General features: G+C 36.6%; 2 protein-coding genes and 1 non-coding gene across 3 annotated transcripts; 2 read left to right on the plus strand and 1 right to left on the minus strand.

The window, feature by feature from the left end:
* Positions 1 to 4,043: 4,043 nt before the first annotated feature.
* Positions 4,044 to 5,039, plus strand: LOC110180609 (chymotrypsin-like protease CTRL-1). The gene is made up of 4 exons (XM_020948293.2): positions 4,044 to 4,260; positions 4,328 to 4,373; positions 4,430 to 4,584; positions 4,639 to 5,039. Exons 1-4 carry the CDS (start codon positions 4,044 to 4,046, stop codon positions 5,037 to 5,039), a joined length of 819 nt encoding a protein of 272 aa, XP_020803952.2.
* A 5,182-nt stretch (positions 5,040 to 10,221) lies between these two features.
* On the plus strand, positions 10,222 to 10,367 carry LOC147643012 (U4 spliceosomal RNA). Its single transcript, XR_015272683.1, has one exon. It is a non-coding gene; the product is annotated as a U4 spliceosomal RNA (small nuclear RNA).
* An 815-nt stretch (positions 10,368 to 11,182) lies between these two features.
* GluRIIB (Glutamate receptor IIB) lies at positions 11,183 to 15,712 on the minus strand. Its single transcript, XM_086837399.1, has 13 exons — positions 15,628 to 15,712; positions 15,423 to 15,569; positions 15,290 to 15,352; positions 14,578 to 14,787; positions 14,157 to 14,368; positions 13,797 to 13,955; positions 13,564 to 13,722; positions 13,216 to 13,496; positions 12,965 to 13,154; positions 12,387 to 12,748; positions 11,880 to 12,310; positions 11,539 to 11,798; positions 11,183 to 11,478 (listed from the first exon to the last, which is right to left on the minus strand). The coding sequence occupies exons 1-13, from the start codon at positions 15,710 to 15,712 to the stop codon at positions 11,293 to 11,295; spliced, it is 2,745 nt and encodes a 914-aa protein (XP_086693525.1). The 3' UTR covers positions 11,183 to 11,292.
* Between the last annotated feature and the right edge of the window lie 303 nt (positions 15,713 to 16,015).

Below are 16,015 nucleotides of genomic sequence, written 5' to 3' on the forward strand. Positions count from 1 at the left end.
GTAGTGCAGTAAAAGTTTGGAAAATCTTTCATAAATGCTGATTAACTTGCTTTCTGCTAACGCTGCAGTTGCTTTTTACCAACTGCTGTTGTTTTTATTGATGTTGTTGTTATATCTATTTGGACAGGAAACTGCCATTGGCTTTGTGGCCGGATTTTAATATTGGCACTAAGTAGCTATCAGGACATCGCCGGACCATTCAAAATGAAGTGGGAAACTTGTTTATTATTGTTATTATGACTCTGTCTCTCCTTTTATCAGCGCCTGGGCTTTCTTTGCGCCAAGTTCTCTGTTGCGAGTAGTTCTACTTTCGAGTTTTTCGAGTGCGCCTGGCTCTTGGACAATGTTGAATGGTATTTTCTTTTAATTAAAAAGCAAATTCAAACCGTCTCTGTCATTAGGCTGATTGAAAACCGGAGATATATATGTATTTGGGTGCCTGACAGAGCTGAGGTGGTGGCCGCTCCAAGTAAGCAATTTTCGCAAACGGCAAATAACAAATAACTGCATACCGTGTCGATTTTTAAGTGCTTCTCCTGAATTGCTCGAGGTAGCGCAAAATAAAAAACGGAAAGGCGGAAAACAAACTCGAAAACTGAAAACTCCAACTGCCAGTTGAAGGCGCCCTCTTGGTCGCGACCCCTGGCCCGAGTTCAAATAAGCACTTGAGCCATGAAATGTGGAAAATATCCAGCCGCATAATGACCACGCTCTCGGCTCCCAGTTCCAAGCTCCCAGCTCCCAGCTCCTGGCTACCGTGTCCTGTGTCCCGCATGTATATTTGCATGGGGTTTCGTTGGGGCTTTGTATCATCTGTGGGCGAGGTGGCCGCCTAATGACTTTGAAACGAATGCAGCAAAGTCAGAAGCATGCACTTTGCGGGCATTACATCCAGGCTAATAACAGACGCGAGCATAATGGTGAGCTGCAACGCAATATGCGTGACGAGAGGAGGGATCCTGATTCACAGGAGTTAACTTACTTAACCCTATCGCACTTTCGTCTGGCATTACTTTATATTAGCTAACCAAGCGGAGTAACACTTCTTTTTGTACCCTTGCAGGGTATTATAATTTCAGTCAGAAGTTTGCAACGCAATGAAGGAGGCACCTCCGACTATATAAAGTATATATATTCTTGATCAGGATCAACAGCCGAGTCGATCTAGCCATGTCAGTCTGTCCGTCTGTCCGTCTGTCCGTTTCTACGCAAACTAGTCTCTCAGTTTTGAAGCTATCTGAACGAAACTTTGTAGTTAGCCTTCTATATACTCTCACTCGTATATATGTCGGAACGGGCCGGATCGGACGACTATATCATATAGCTGCCATAGGAATGATCGGAAAATTAAAAAAAAAAAATTTTAACTTTTTCAGTTTTCAAAAGAATTGGATCAAATTTGAGATATAGCCATTTTCTTATACTCTACAATTTTGCATAAAATTTTATGAAAATCGGACTACTATATCATATAGCTCCCATAGGAACGATCGAGAAATTAATTCAATTAAATTTATAACTTTTTCTGTATTCAGCTGATTTTCATCAAATTTGAGGTATAGCCATTTTATATTAGTCTTACATTTTGTGTCAAATTTCATGAAAATCGGACGACTATATCATATAGGTGCCATACAAACGATCATTAGATGTAGAGGAAAAATGCAAATCTGCGAATGTAAAACTGCAAATATAATATGTATAGGTGAATGAAATGAAAGCAGGTATTACTTTATTGTTTTTTAACACAAATAAATATAATTTATATTGTTGAGATTCCAAGTCATAGAATTTATATCTGCAAGGGTATATAAACTTCGGCGTGCCGAAGTTAGCTTCCTTTCTTGTTTACACTTGAAATCTCTTAAGTTATTAATCATATATAAATTCATATATTTAAAGGGAAACGTAAAAAACAAAGGGTTACTTCTACTTTATTAGTTATTTAAATTTGATTTGGAAGATTTGTACTCCCTTCAAAAGGAGTCTAAAAGTATAAAAATTAAAGGTTTAGGCTACCAATTTGAATATAAATTATTTTAATGAAACGTATACATATTTTTTTGTGAGAAGAAAACGAAAAATTAGGCAATTTTTTGTTACTACTGTAACAAAACCTACAGTAACCAGTAATCAAAATATTAAGAAATAATAAATCCGAAGAATCCGAATCGAAAAGTAAATGGAAAAAAACCAATATAAATAAAGAAAGCCTTTAAGAGAATATCCAGCTCAAGAGTCCTTCTCACAGGCTGATTCGTTCAGAAGTCATTTTGTATTTCCCACCACACTTTCCGTAGCCTACTTATCGGCGTCTTTACTGCGCGTTTCGCATACTTATTTATTATTTAAAGGAAACAGCCTATCGCATGTCCTCGTCAGCGTATATTTTTTTCGCGTTCGTATTATGTCTTCGGCTCTTTTTCCCTCTCTCTCCTGTCTTAGTAGGCAAATTGTCGAACTTCCTGTGGGGACTTTTATAATTTGACAATTGCGCCTATTGCGTATTTGGTTGTATTTCTAGGGAAGCTTTCCATTTGACTTCGATTTCTTTGAATAATGGTAGGGGGTATTGGATTCATTATACAAATTTTACTTTAACAATATTTTAAAGTTTTTTAAATTTAACAAAAATAATGTAAGAAAACACAAGTATTTAAATTATTTTTAGGCAATAAGACACTTTTTCATCATATTTAAAAACTTTTGTAAAGCTATTAGAAAGTCATATCCATATTATGGCTATAACTGGAAAGTTAAATTAAAATAGCTCCACATTCTGATGAAATGAACTAAAATAATAAAAAAAAAACAATGTACATAAATATTTTAGTAAATGTCGTCATCATCATACAACAGAATAAATGTTTCTTGCCATTTTTCGTTCATTGGATTTAATGTAATAATAAATTATTAATTATTAATGTAATAATAAATTATTAAATTAATTATATATAATTAGAGGTATCACGAATTTGTTCATACATAAAAAGAAATTTATTATTGAAATTTATTAAATAATTTTTCTTAAGTCTTTATTTTTTATAGAAAATCGCTGCATAGCAACATTAGTTTGGATTAACTCACCACAGCTTTCATTTAGCTGAAAGCGGGGAAATTTCTGCTAACGAAAAAAATCCCTTTCAACCGAGCTCTGCCAACTGAGAATACTGCCAAGGAGCAACACATTTGGGTGTAAATATTACACTTTTAACCTTAACTTTAAACTTACAATTTAATTTAATAAAATAATAAATTAAATAGTCACTTAGACGTGGTTCTTTGTTGGCCAAAACTTTAGCATGCATCGACTGCAAGCCTCTATGGTAATGCAAAGCATGGCATTAATTTGTTATGCAGGCCAAAGCCTGTATGTAATCATGTATCAGGCTTAATTGAATTGTAAATATTTTGCTTTTAATGAAAACAAAATTGAAAGGGGGAAATTTATGGAATATCAGCTTTATTAAGCTTCAAAACTACAATGTTAACTCTGAAATTAGATTAAAGTTTTTAAAGTGAAATGAATTAAAGATATAGCATAAAATCAAGATTCAATTGGCATTGATCTTGAGATTATTTTTCTATTTATTTCTTATACATAAGTCAGTGTCATCTTCAGAGAACACATTCCGTCTAAGATTATGTATAAGCAAATCAAATTTAATTTGAGCCCAAGCTCTTCCAAGAAACATAAAAAAAACAACAAAAGCAAAAAACATAAAATATATTTCATTCTTTACTATTTTGGTTTATAGGTTTGTTTTGTGCCCTTATAGATGATTAATAAACGTATATACAGACGAAGGGAATGATTGTTTTTAATTATAACTCTACGTCAAATTTAATTATCAGGCTTTGCCTTAAGTTCCAAATAATTTTTATTCCATTTTTATTCTATAAAAGAAGTCAAGTATTTCCTAGAAAAAGAAATCAATAAAATTAATAACATTAAGCAGTGATAAGCCGCTGCTCTGAGATGTATATAAAAATAAATACGACAACTGTGCTATCAGTTTACGCGAGTCTGGCGGTGAGCAGAGATGAGGTTCTCGGCAATTCAGATTTTCGTGTCTTTGGTGGGATTGCTCATCCGACAAGAGGCACTGGCTCAGTTCCTGGAGCCCAATTGCGGTCTCACAGGCGTTGTGGACAGAATAGTAGACGGCATTAATGCCAGGCATGGCCAATTTCCTTGGATGGCTTACATTTATCAAAACGAAAATGACTTCACTTGCGGTGGATCACTCATTCACAAACGTAAGATTTTACATTTTTACTGACCTGAAAATGGAGGTGATCTTATGTTCTTATGTCCTTTTGACAGGATTTGTTCTGACTGCTGCTCACTGTATCGTCAATGACGAATATCTGTAAGTATATTATATATATTATGATCCCTTTACATGGATTATTTCCATAACCTTAGCACTGTGTGTTTGGGGGAGTACTTTACGGAATCCAGGGCTGACAGCTCGATAGTGTACAGAGTGACAATGGCCTTAAGGAATCGTCTTTACACCAAGGCTGAGCATATCAATGACATCGGGATTCTGAGGCTCGAGCGAGATGTTGAATACAACGGTGGGTAAAAAAAACCTCTTTTTCAATGCATTTCTTACCAGTTTTCACCAACAGCAAACATCAGGCCGGTCTGCATAATGACGGATAGCCGGAGAGTACCATATGTTGGCTCCTACACGGCATCGGGATGGGGCAAAACGGCAAACAGTCGAACATCTGCGGTGTTGCAAATGATAGAGTTGCAGGATATAAATGAAAACAGGTGCTACGATCACATGGGACTTCAACTCGGTCCTGGACAGATCTGTGCCGCCCATCCTACTGGCGACACCTGCTTAGGTGATTCGGGCGGTCCGTTGGTGCACTCGGTGAATGTAGATGGCACTCCACGGTATGTCCAATTCGGCATCGTCAGCTACGGTGTATCGGTGTGCAGAGGTCCGGGAGTCTATACCCGGGTGCACTACTATGTGGACTGGATTCTCAGAGCTGTGCAATATGGCTTAACCCACTAAAAAGAAACAATATATCTTTATAATGTATATAAATATCTTGTTATGTACTTTTGTAAGAGGCAAAAGGTGAAATTTCCCTAAAGATAATGTATAATATATATTCCTGATCAGAAATAGTATAATTGTTAGTCTAGCAAGGAGCTAGAGTTTAATTACTATGTTTAAACTCTATTTATCCTTTTTTGCTTGATTAAATTTAAGAAAAATGCATAAAATTATGGTTGCTTAGTAAAAGTAAACAATTTTATTAAAATCCGATTATGATTTATTATAGTTTTCATAGGAATATAGGTTTTTTGACTTCGATTCCAAAAGTATCTATGAAATGAATATTTTTATTGTCTTTATATGAATATATACCCAGTGATCAAGAATCTTATTGTAGCTAAAAAGTTTTTGTAAAAACTTCTAATTGATTTTCGTTTAATTTTGAACCCTATTTTTGATATTGAAGTAGACATCATTTCAGTATCAAATTAAATTTTCAAGATTTATAAAATTTTCTTAACTTTCGCACATTTTTGTTATTTTTATTAGCAATTCAAAATGCTGCCACAAATCTTGTGCACGTTCAATATTTCGACCAACAGAAGCATTCATTACGGCTTAATTATTTCAGCTACCAATCGAACAGGAATACTCTCCACAAAATGTGTGATCTTTGACTGAAATGAAAAACGATGGCAAAAGCACGGCAAACGCAAACAATACCAGAGGCCGCAATTAATTTTTCGCACAAATCGCAAAAATAATCAAAAATTAGATAGCACCAGCAGCTACACCTGCTGACGAGGCTGGCTGTTGTTTTTAATGCAGCTGCATCGAAAAACAATAGGTTCCGATGCCCGGAAAGCTGTTATCCCATGATTGCGGTGAGTTTTCGGCCGGCTTTGCTTAGGCCTCGCTGCCCGCCACACAGTTGGCAGTCCTGAAACAATAATGTCCGCAAATTGACGCCACAAGCTGTTGGTTCAATTCGAGCACGAGCCGGGCCGGGATTCCCCCACTGGGAGCCTTCTGCCCCTTCTGGTGCCCCTCGCTGCGTCGGCTGTACTTCCTCTGTTTCGCCATATTGAATTTGAACCTCTGGTCGGGGGCAGCCTCAGCTGCATCAGCTTCGTCTTTTCCACACTGGGAGAATTTTTGTGAGTGAATCCAACTTTTTTGTATGATTATTTCTTTGATTTATAGCTTTTCAGTGTAACTAAAGTAAATTTTAAGGAAGCTGCTAATTAAATTTATAATATAAATTCTGCAATATTAAATGTCCGTTTGTCCGATTATGTGAAAACTAGTTTCTCAGTATTGAAGCTATCTGAATGAAGCTTTTCAGTTCGTCTTCTATATACTCTCACTTATATATAAGTCGGAACGGTCCGAATTGGATAACTTTATCTTACAGCTGTCATAAAAGGATAGAAAAATTTGTAGAACAGTTATTAAAACTTGTTTAATTTTCAACATATTTTCTACTTTCTTTTTGAATAAACGTTATAATAAATTATTCTTTACCCCTAAAGATTTCAGCTCATTAAGGCTCATTCCTCTAGGTGCATGGATGCCATGCCTCTTGCCCTAGCTTTTGCGGAAAAACCCGCTCCGGGCTGTCCCTCCTGCTGTTCCAACTTCATGTTTTGGTGCTGCTTTTATTTGCCAGCTTGCTTTCTGCTGGTTAGCCGGTTGAATTTTCCAAAAATTTTCAACTCGCAGGCCATGCAGGCAGTCTCCCGGCCTGGACATCATCGTCGCGCGTGTTGCCATCGAAAATACAAGCAAACATATTGGCTCCCTTTTGCCCGGCCCCCACATCCACATCCTGGCTGCTCCTGGCTGCACATCTCCCACCATTCCCCTGGCAATAATTATCGTGAGCGTTGTGGCTCCGGTCCGGCAACTTGTTGTTTAAAATGCATTCTGTATGGATTGATCTCGACTCTGCGGCACTGCATTTGCAAAATTGATGGTTATGAAATCTCAACAAAAATTGCACAAATGCCAGTCTGAAGGCTGTTCATATTAAATTGATATGCTGCATATATGACACGCCTTTAAATATTTATTAAATGAGGAGCGACTTTAATAATTAACTTATGACATTAAATATTTATATGATTATTCAAGTGTTTGTGATTATTATTTATTTGTTTTCTTCAACTCGTAAGGAAATAATTTACTAAATACGCTTAGGCGGGACATATGTAGTTTTTAAATTATAAAAAGGAAAAATAGAAAAGTAAAGAAGCAAAAGAACAATGAAAATATCGACCAGCTAGTATGGAAAAAAACTATATTATCCATTCGTCTTAATAATATAAAAAAAGATGTTATTTCACTTAATTGTTTGTTTTACCGATTATATCAAACAGAATATTGATTAATCCTACAAATATTGCAATGATAAAACATCGAAGCAATTTCAATAATTAATAAATAAACACTCCCAAGTCTTCCAACAAAAAAAAGCATTGAACTTTAAATTTAATTCAATAAAGGAAAATAAAACAATTTTGTGTAAGTTGAAAGGTTGCTCCTCTAGGACATTTTCACAGCTCAGTTATATTGATTTCGGAGGATAAAGAAATCTTCCAAAATACCAAAGTCATTATAAACAATTCAATTTATTAAAATCATATTAAGAAATGTGTGTGCTAATCTTTTGTTAGGCTCATTAATACTTTCAAATGCCTTGATGTTAATTTAGATTACCAATTATTTGTTTAAAGTGCAATAATTAAACAATACCACTTAAATTTATTGCTTTTGAATGGTTTAACTTCCATTCTAAGCTTGAAAATCCAACTTAATCTAACAAACTTCAGCCTGACCCAGAGCCACCAATCACAAACACAACACGAAGTAGAGTTATCGACAGATGCAATATGCATGCTGCCCCCAATAAATACCAATTAAAATTTTATTCTCATTGAAAAAAAAAAAGAATATATAAAAACCTACAGACAATAAAACAATTTGTGGTTTTTTTAGAATCGCTTTACAAAGCAAAATAAAAAAAAAAAAGTGAGAATTGTGGCATAAATAACAATAACAGAGTCTGAAACAATGCGGTTAAAGCGTTCACAGCAGCTGGAACAACTCGACCAATGAAATCAAATAGGAGTCAAATGCATTTATTTAAATCAAAACAAGCAGAAAAACCTGTCAAAAAAAGGACCCACTAGCAATTAGGGGGTGAAACTAGCTGGGAAAGATTCCGGAAACTAAACTGAACTCGACCCAGATTCAAACCCAAACCCATCCTGAATATATGTATATATGTTTATATTCACACGCACTCTTTGCACTTGCCACAATGTTGTTATGTGGCAATGGTTTTTCTTTTTTTTGTTTTTTTGTCTGTCCTGTTGCCCTTTTTTCCTTGCCTTTATTGGTCTGTCATGTTTATGTTGGCAAGTTGTTTTTGTTTGCCGTGTAATCGAGTCAATTGTTTCCGGTTCGTCGATGGGGCAATCGAGTGAGTCTGTTCTTTATGGGTTTTTTTTTTTTGTGCTTTGGGTTTTTGTTTTTCCCTCTTTTTTCTTTTGTTGTTAAAAGGGAGCTTTGTTTTCCGTGTCAAAGTTTGTGTTTTTTGGTGTTGATATGGCCAACATCCGTTTAGGATATTGTTGCCCAGAAGGGGCGTTGCTGACAAGGGTTAATAGGCCCATAGGCCTGTCACTCCTACGCAGGGATAAGTAAGTTGTGTGATTTTAAATGATTTGTTAGCCATTCCTGCGTTAAGCCCAATAAAATGAGGCTTATTAATTGGGGACTTTATGCTAAGGGGGGGAAAATATAAGTACATATGTAATAATCATTTTTAATACAATTATTTGATATTATGACGCAGATTGAATTTGAATTTGAATAGAAGCAAATACAAATTAAGTAACCGATTCGTCAAACTTTTTTATAAAAAAAAATTTGTGTTTAGTAACAAAAATGTTGTAGGAATATTTTTGTAATATGCTTTATGATATTATATTTAATTTAATTTGTAAAGCAATTTAAAAACCGTAAAGCAATGCTACAGAATACTTTAAGATTTGCTAATACACCAAAAAAGATAGTAAGACTGTCCTAGAAAAGTAAACAAATTTGAATTGAATTCAATCATACATAGGCATTAAAAATCTCTTTAAAAGGTGTCTCAAAGAATATTTTGAAGTTATTTTAGAACACGATTAAATTTTTAAACTACTTTATACCGACTTAGACCTAGTATTATCCTTTATAATAAATATATTCATAAACATATATGTTTAAAAACTTTAATTATACCATTTAAAACCATTTGTACACCCTATATAAGGACTGGCAATGGAAAAAAAAATAAATAAAATAGGAAATACAATCCCCATTCCATTTACAATTACAGATTTCCCTAATTTGCATAATCTTAAATTTTAAGCAAAAGAAAAACCCTTTTATTCACACTCATTAACATTCCCGCTAGCCAATTTCCGCCCACAAATTTTGGCATCTTATGTCGGCCTGCTTGGCGTCAACTGCCGAGACATAATTAACCCTTATTTGTACATTTTATGGAGGCCACCATAAAAGAGCCATTTAAATTACAAAGCGCCATACAAGCCATGGCCATTTGGCAGGTCAACGGAGGAGTCCTTTGTTAATCGGCTGTTTTCCAGTGCCTGCCTGAATCCTGGCTCCTGGCTCCTGGATATACCAAAAGGGAATGCGTAGAGAGACTGTCTGAGGTGGAATGTTGATGTGTTGAGTGGCTCTTAACTTTAAGGCCAACTCGGTCGATGGTCGAATTAAAGCCGCTTACAATTTGGCCGCACTGCGGGCAAGCGGTTTAACTCGCATAATCCAAGTATCTGGCCAGAACGCAAAACCCTCAGACACTTGACCCTTTCACTGCCTTCACCGAATCCCCAATTCAATTCTCTCCGATTTTATGTTGGTCTCAAAACTGTGAGCAGTCAAGGAGTTTGCTGTTAGGTCGTAAAATTCGATAGCCAGATGATGGAGTCTCGTGGTGATTCAAGCTGGTTTTTTTTTCAATTAAAGGGGTGAAAGCTTGGCAACTGGTTTTGCTAGATTTCTTAATCTTCCACAAACTACCCCTATGCTTTAGTGCTACTTGGTTACCTATAATTCTCAAGTATTTCTAGCTCTATTCAGTCTTAGAGTCTTGAAGTTTTCACAGATCCTCACCAACAACCTTGTGCAGTGGCAATATCGCAAGCCATGAAGTACTAACTGAGCTGCGATTATTGCTAGTTGAAAACTTTAGCCAATAGCTCGCCCAGCGTGAGGATCTTTGATCTTAACTGCTGAGGCAATTTTTCCAAAGTCCGAAAGGACTGCCTTAATAATAAATTACGCTTCAATTTAAAACAAGATATACAGATTGAAATTCAATCACCAGGAATTAATATAATATAAATTATATTTATTTATGTCAAAATTTACAATTTTACAGTTACAGTTTTACATTCACAGTTTTATGTTTTTAATTGAATAATAAAAGCTAGACCTAGGCTAGGATCTAGACCAAGGTCTGATCCCTCCTATATCATCTATATATGTACATATATGATATAATAATAATAATATGTGTAAGATATAATTGTCATGATTAAGACTTACCCCAGTGGAGGACACGTCATTGCTTACATTCTTCCGGTGTAGACTTATAATCTTGGTGACTTTAAGCAGGGTATCGAATATCTCATCATGTTTATCCAGTTATATTCCATTGGCCAGAGATATTTCTCGAGTCATCATATCACTGCCACAATCACTATCGATGTAAACACTGGGAAGGCCACGCACATACTGAGGTCGCGGCGCCATAGGTGCCTCTATTTATAGTTCCCGAGCCAAGAGAACAGAGAAAGTGAGAGCGAGAGAGGCAGAGAAACATGCAGAGAAACATGCAGAGAAAGAGTAAGCTCTGGAGATGCATAGTGGGAGTTAAACCTACCGGATAACAAGAGGCAGGGAGAGTAAGAGAGAGCGAGGCGGCGAGAGAGGGAGGAAGCTGTTGATGCTGATCAAGAATATTAATAATTGCAAACTTTTGACTAAAATTATAATACCCTGCAAGGGATAAGGATAAAAGATAAATTTTCTTAATTTAAAAATCCACTAAAGTAGTACTTAAAAAATATACAAAACTCTTTTAAATTTATTTCGTAATTGTCTCTTTTTAACCATTGTTATACATATATCCTTATTCTACACTAAACATAAATTATTGAATGTTTGCAAGCCTGTTTCTGCTCCCCTAGTCCTTTCTCCTATGTGTCTTTTTCCTCTTCTTGGCACTGGATGCACTCGATATCTGCTCCAGGGAAGAGTAGCCCGTCGAGGTCGAGTCCCTGCTCTGGCGATAGGTATGCAGGGGCTTCCTGGTCAGCCAAAAGCGGATGAGAAAGTGAAACTCTGCCTTCAGGGCCAACAAGGATGGTATCTGAAATCAATTTTGTCGATTACTAAATGGCATGCCTGTTGATGGTGGCCTCTGAGCAACCTTCTCCTTAACTGCTATGCGATGGACATGCCAGAGGAACTCGGCCACGCCAATCACAAATGCAATAATCACGCCCACAATGAGTACCACGAACAGTCCGCCCACCGAATCCATATCGAACTGGCCATCATCGACGACGGAGGCATCCGAGTCACAGGTGCTCTCATTGCTATTAAACCATTTGTTGCGCAAATTGTACAGAACTCCAGTTTCACTCAACTTCAGGATGCCCACACTGAGATTGGAACGAAAGTTGGCATCTGAGAGGAAGATAAGAGGATAAATATTAATCTAAAAATTAACAACTTGAAGTTCACGATAAAACTTATTAATTTTCTTACTCAGCGGCACAGCTATTCCATAATGCTTCTCTCCAAAGCTTTCTCCAATTTGGGTGAGCTCACAATTGCGTTGCACATAGTACTGCAGATTAGTGGTTTCCATTAGGAAGGCATATGTGCCTCTGCTTAACTTCACCCGATCCACACCCTCCTCATTGTTCTTGGTAAATGCATCCGGCTTAAAGGATAACATTTTGTTCCAGGCCATCCTGTTCTCCGTATCATTGGACTCCGAGAAGTACACTGAGGTGGCTCCTCCGCGGATTGTGCCAAACTGCACCTTGTTCTGGTCGACGAGATCATGAAGAGAGCCTATATCTCCAGCTATTTTCGAAGAGGTAATAAAAGCCGCCAATTTGGCTATGTAAGTCTGAGAGATAAGCAGGGCAAAGATCCACCAAAAGGCAGTCAGTAAACGCATGGGAAGACCCCTGAATAAATAAAAGAATTTTATTAACATATATAAAACAATTAATATAAGTAATAGTCATAATAATTTCCACTTACCTTGGCAAAAGATCGCATCCCTGATTAAGAATCGATCCCAACACCAACCACATAGTGTTATGCAGATGCCAGGTATTTTCCCGAACCATTTCGTGATTTTCATTCACCACCGGATGCTCCCATTCATATTGATCCATGCGACCGGCGAGAATCAATGCCCACGCTGTTATCATCATGGCAATCATTACATAGAGCCAGACTTCAACACCATATGGATTCAGGAAAGCATAGATATCTGCCTTTGGCGGTGGCTCCTTATAAGACAGAATACTTATACCAAGTTGCATAAATGGAACAGTAAAGTCCACCACAGATCGACGTGCCTGGGTTATGGTCAAGTCACAGATGCCAATTTGTGCATTCTACAAATAAATTTTAATAATAAATGTTAATTGTGATAGATTCCTGAAGAATTTACTGCAACCTGTAATAATATATATTTAAATGATAAGATCCACAAATGATATTAATAAAGTTGTAAATGTTTTAGTCATGAGAAAGATTTCATATTGTTATTGATATTACTTTTATATTTAACTGTTAGTAATTAATTTGTTATCATGGACCTTAATACTCACATTATCTATCAACTGACGAATAATGCCATCCCATTCATCAGTGGCCGCATCGTAACTTCCATATTTGTTATCCCTAACTGGTTCAAAGTTAAAATCAAATTTACATATCTCGGCTAATTTGTAAATTAAATCAACGGCATAGCCCTCGAAACGCTCATTGCCCTCGAAGTGAACTCCTTCCGGTTCCTCTCTGCAAATATAAAACATAGTTATAATTCTAGTTTACCATAGAAATACCATATAAAACTAACCGCCAACTAAAGTAGGGTTTACCCACACGAGTGGCCACTGTATAGCGTACGGGTTTTTGGGAGAAATCCTCTTTGTTCTCGAGACGCCTTTGTTTCACCGCCTGAGTTGAATTCTCCCTTATTTTTTCAAAGTCCACAAGTTGAAATTCCTTGTTCCAAATATGGGTCACACGATCAATAAGAGGATTATAAACCTCCAGGTTGAAGTCATCACGCTGTCCCTCAGCATTTATCTGAAGTCTCTGGGTCTTAAAGGGGGGTTTCACATTCTTGGGAGACACCTGAAAATTCAATTAAAATTATATACGTAATAAGTATCCTTTTGTTATAATAATGCACTCAACTTGCCATTTTCATCTGTTCTATCAGACGAGGTCCTGGCTGCCAAAAGCCTCGACCGCAGCTGAATTGAGGAGTATAGAATCCTGGACGCTGACTTATCTCAAGCAGGGCATTGTAAAACAGGACAACCGAGTCGTAAACAAGCTGAGTTGCCAGGGAGTCAAACTTTTTGAGAAATATTTAAATGATAATTAAGATTTTTAGATTTTAAAATTTAGATAAAAATGTAGATGTCCTACCCTAGTATCCACTTCGTTGTCAAAAACATCAATCTCATCGTGAATTGGTGGCGGAATATAGGCTCGTATCCTAATAGCTGCCACGGACACAGTAAACTCTCGCGAATAGAAACGATCGATGCCACTGACATGTGTATCCAGGTTGGTAAGAAAGAGGTTCTATATTATATAAATATATCAATTTAAATATTAATAATAAAATTTAAACTTAAACTTCTGATACCTTAAATATAACTTCATGATTAAGATAGTCTAAAGGAAGTATAACTTCTTAAAGTATTATAATGTTTTGGCATCATATAGCAATTAAATATTTTTCTTACTTTTGAATTTGAAGTTTAATTATTCCACTTTACTCACATTGAATGATCCAGTCATATTAAATGCAATTGAGGCATTGATCACATCCACCAAAATATCGGTTGGACAATCAAGGAGAACAAATTTCTCACGAGTATTGCTAATTCGCTTCCAGAGAATCCTGTAGTCACCTCCTCGCTCGAATTCCTGCATTTTGATTCCAGTTTTATGTAGCTGCTTCCAGGCTAATATATGCTGCAGACGACTAAAATCTAAAGGTGAGGATAGGTAGGGATTAAATGATTGAGGTTCCAATACAAGGTTCCAATTAATTTTAATAAAAGGTCAAGGTCTATACGGTCAAATTAGATAGTATTAAGGAATATTAGTCAAATCAAAGAAAGACATTAAAAATATTTTAAATATATGTAAGTAAAAATGAGAAAAATAATTAAATAAAAAGTATTTAATCTATACTTACGTGCACTTTTCTCATAGGCAATGGTAAAGGACTTCCAATCGAAGCTCTTGCTGCCCAATATATCGGACAAGGCATTCGAAAGGACCAATTCCATGGGGGCCACGTTAACAGTCAGCTGATGATTGAGTCTCACCCTGGTCGATTGCTGAGGATGCCAGTCGAACTGCAGGTGGGGTATACCCGTCATGTTGCACAGTACCTCGACAATATCTGGCGGAGATTTGGAAGAGTAAGGTAATTCAGTGAGAGCAAAAGAGATAAATCATTGGGCCGATATATTTTTGTTTAGAATGAACCGAGGAACTAACAAAACACACAACGAATCTAGCGATCAAAACACGAAGAGCACGAGAGAAAACTAATGTTTTTGGGGAATTTTCTTGGCACTGTGTCAAATAGTCCCCAACCACCGATCCGTTTACTGCAAAAATTTGGTAGATCCAAGCGAGCAGCTAGCCCAATTTAATGGCCAACATGTGTGTAAGTGTGTTTGGCTATTTTGAAGAATCATTAACGAGGTTGACGAGCCTTTAGAAGAAAGAGCTCCTCTCTCTATGTTCCTCTCTCGATCTGTCTGACTTATCTATTCAGATTTTTATGCATATATATTTTTGTATATGCAAGAAGGCATTCTTTTATGACGCCAAAGCATATGATTTGTTTAAAAATAATTTAACTACGGCCAGACAAAAGAGAAAAAAGGCCAACTTACCGCTGTTTGTCTTTGAACTTGGTCCGAAAATAGCAGCCACACCATTTCCAATCAAGTCGCAAGCTAAATCAATGAAATAAATTCTATATAAATACAAAAGTATTAATCCAACAAGTGATTATTAATGACTCACAAAGATCTTGCAGCACAATGCTGTCGTCAACGGTCAAATAGTGTTTGATGGGCTCCAGTCTCAGGGCTGGATTCACGGCATTCACCTCTTGAAGTGCTGCATCAAAGGCCTCGGCCAACTTCATTTCCGTATCAAAAAAGATGGCTCCTAAATAAATATGACATGTATATAACTGAAAAGCTAATCGATAAACCATTCAACCAACCAATTTTCACAATTAAACCATCTTCATTGGCTCGGCTGGATAAAATGAGGGCCACAAACACTAGGAACTGTTGAATACCGGACATGATGTCATCTAGATCTGATCATAATTTCAAACCAATATATACTGCTATTTCGAATTTCACTTCAGTCCCCACTCAATCCATCTATACACAAAATGTATTCGATTTTTTTGCTTAAAAAAATAATATCGGCGAAAAAAACAAAACTCAACCGGATCCGGATCCGGACGGGGGCACTGCTCGCAAGGCACTGAGAAGGCCCCACAAAAAGCAATTCTCACAGAATTTTGGAAGCATTGCCGTGACAGATCTCTGGGAGACCGACAGACCGAACCGCCTTACTACGTCAACGGAGTCCCATACCAC

This window comes from Drosophila serrata, unplaced genomic scaffold, assembly GCF_035046125.1.
Source record: "Drosophila serrata isolate PLE 108 unplaced genomic scaffold, ASM3504612v1 contig_302, whole genome shotgun sequence".
Lineage (NCBI taxonomy): Eukaryota > Metazoa > Arthropoda > Insecta > Diptera > Drosophilidae > Drosophila > Drosophila serrata.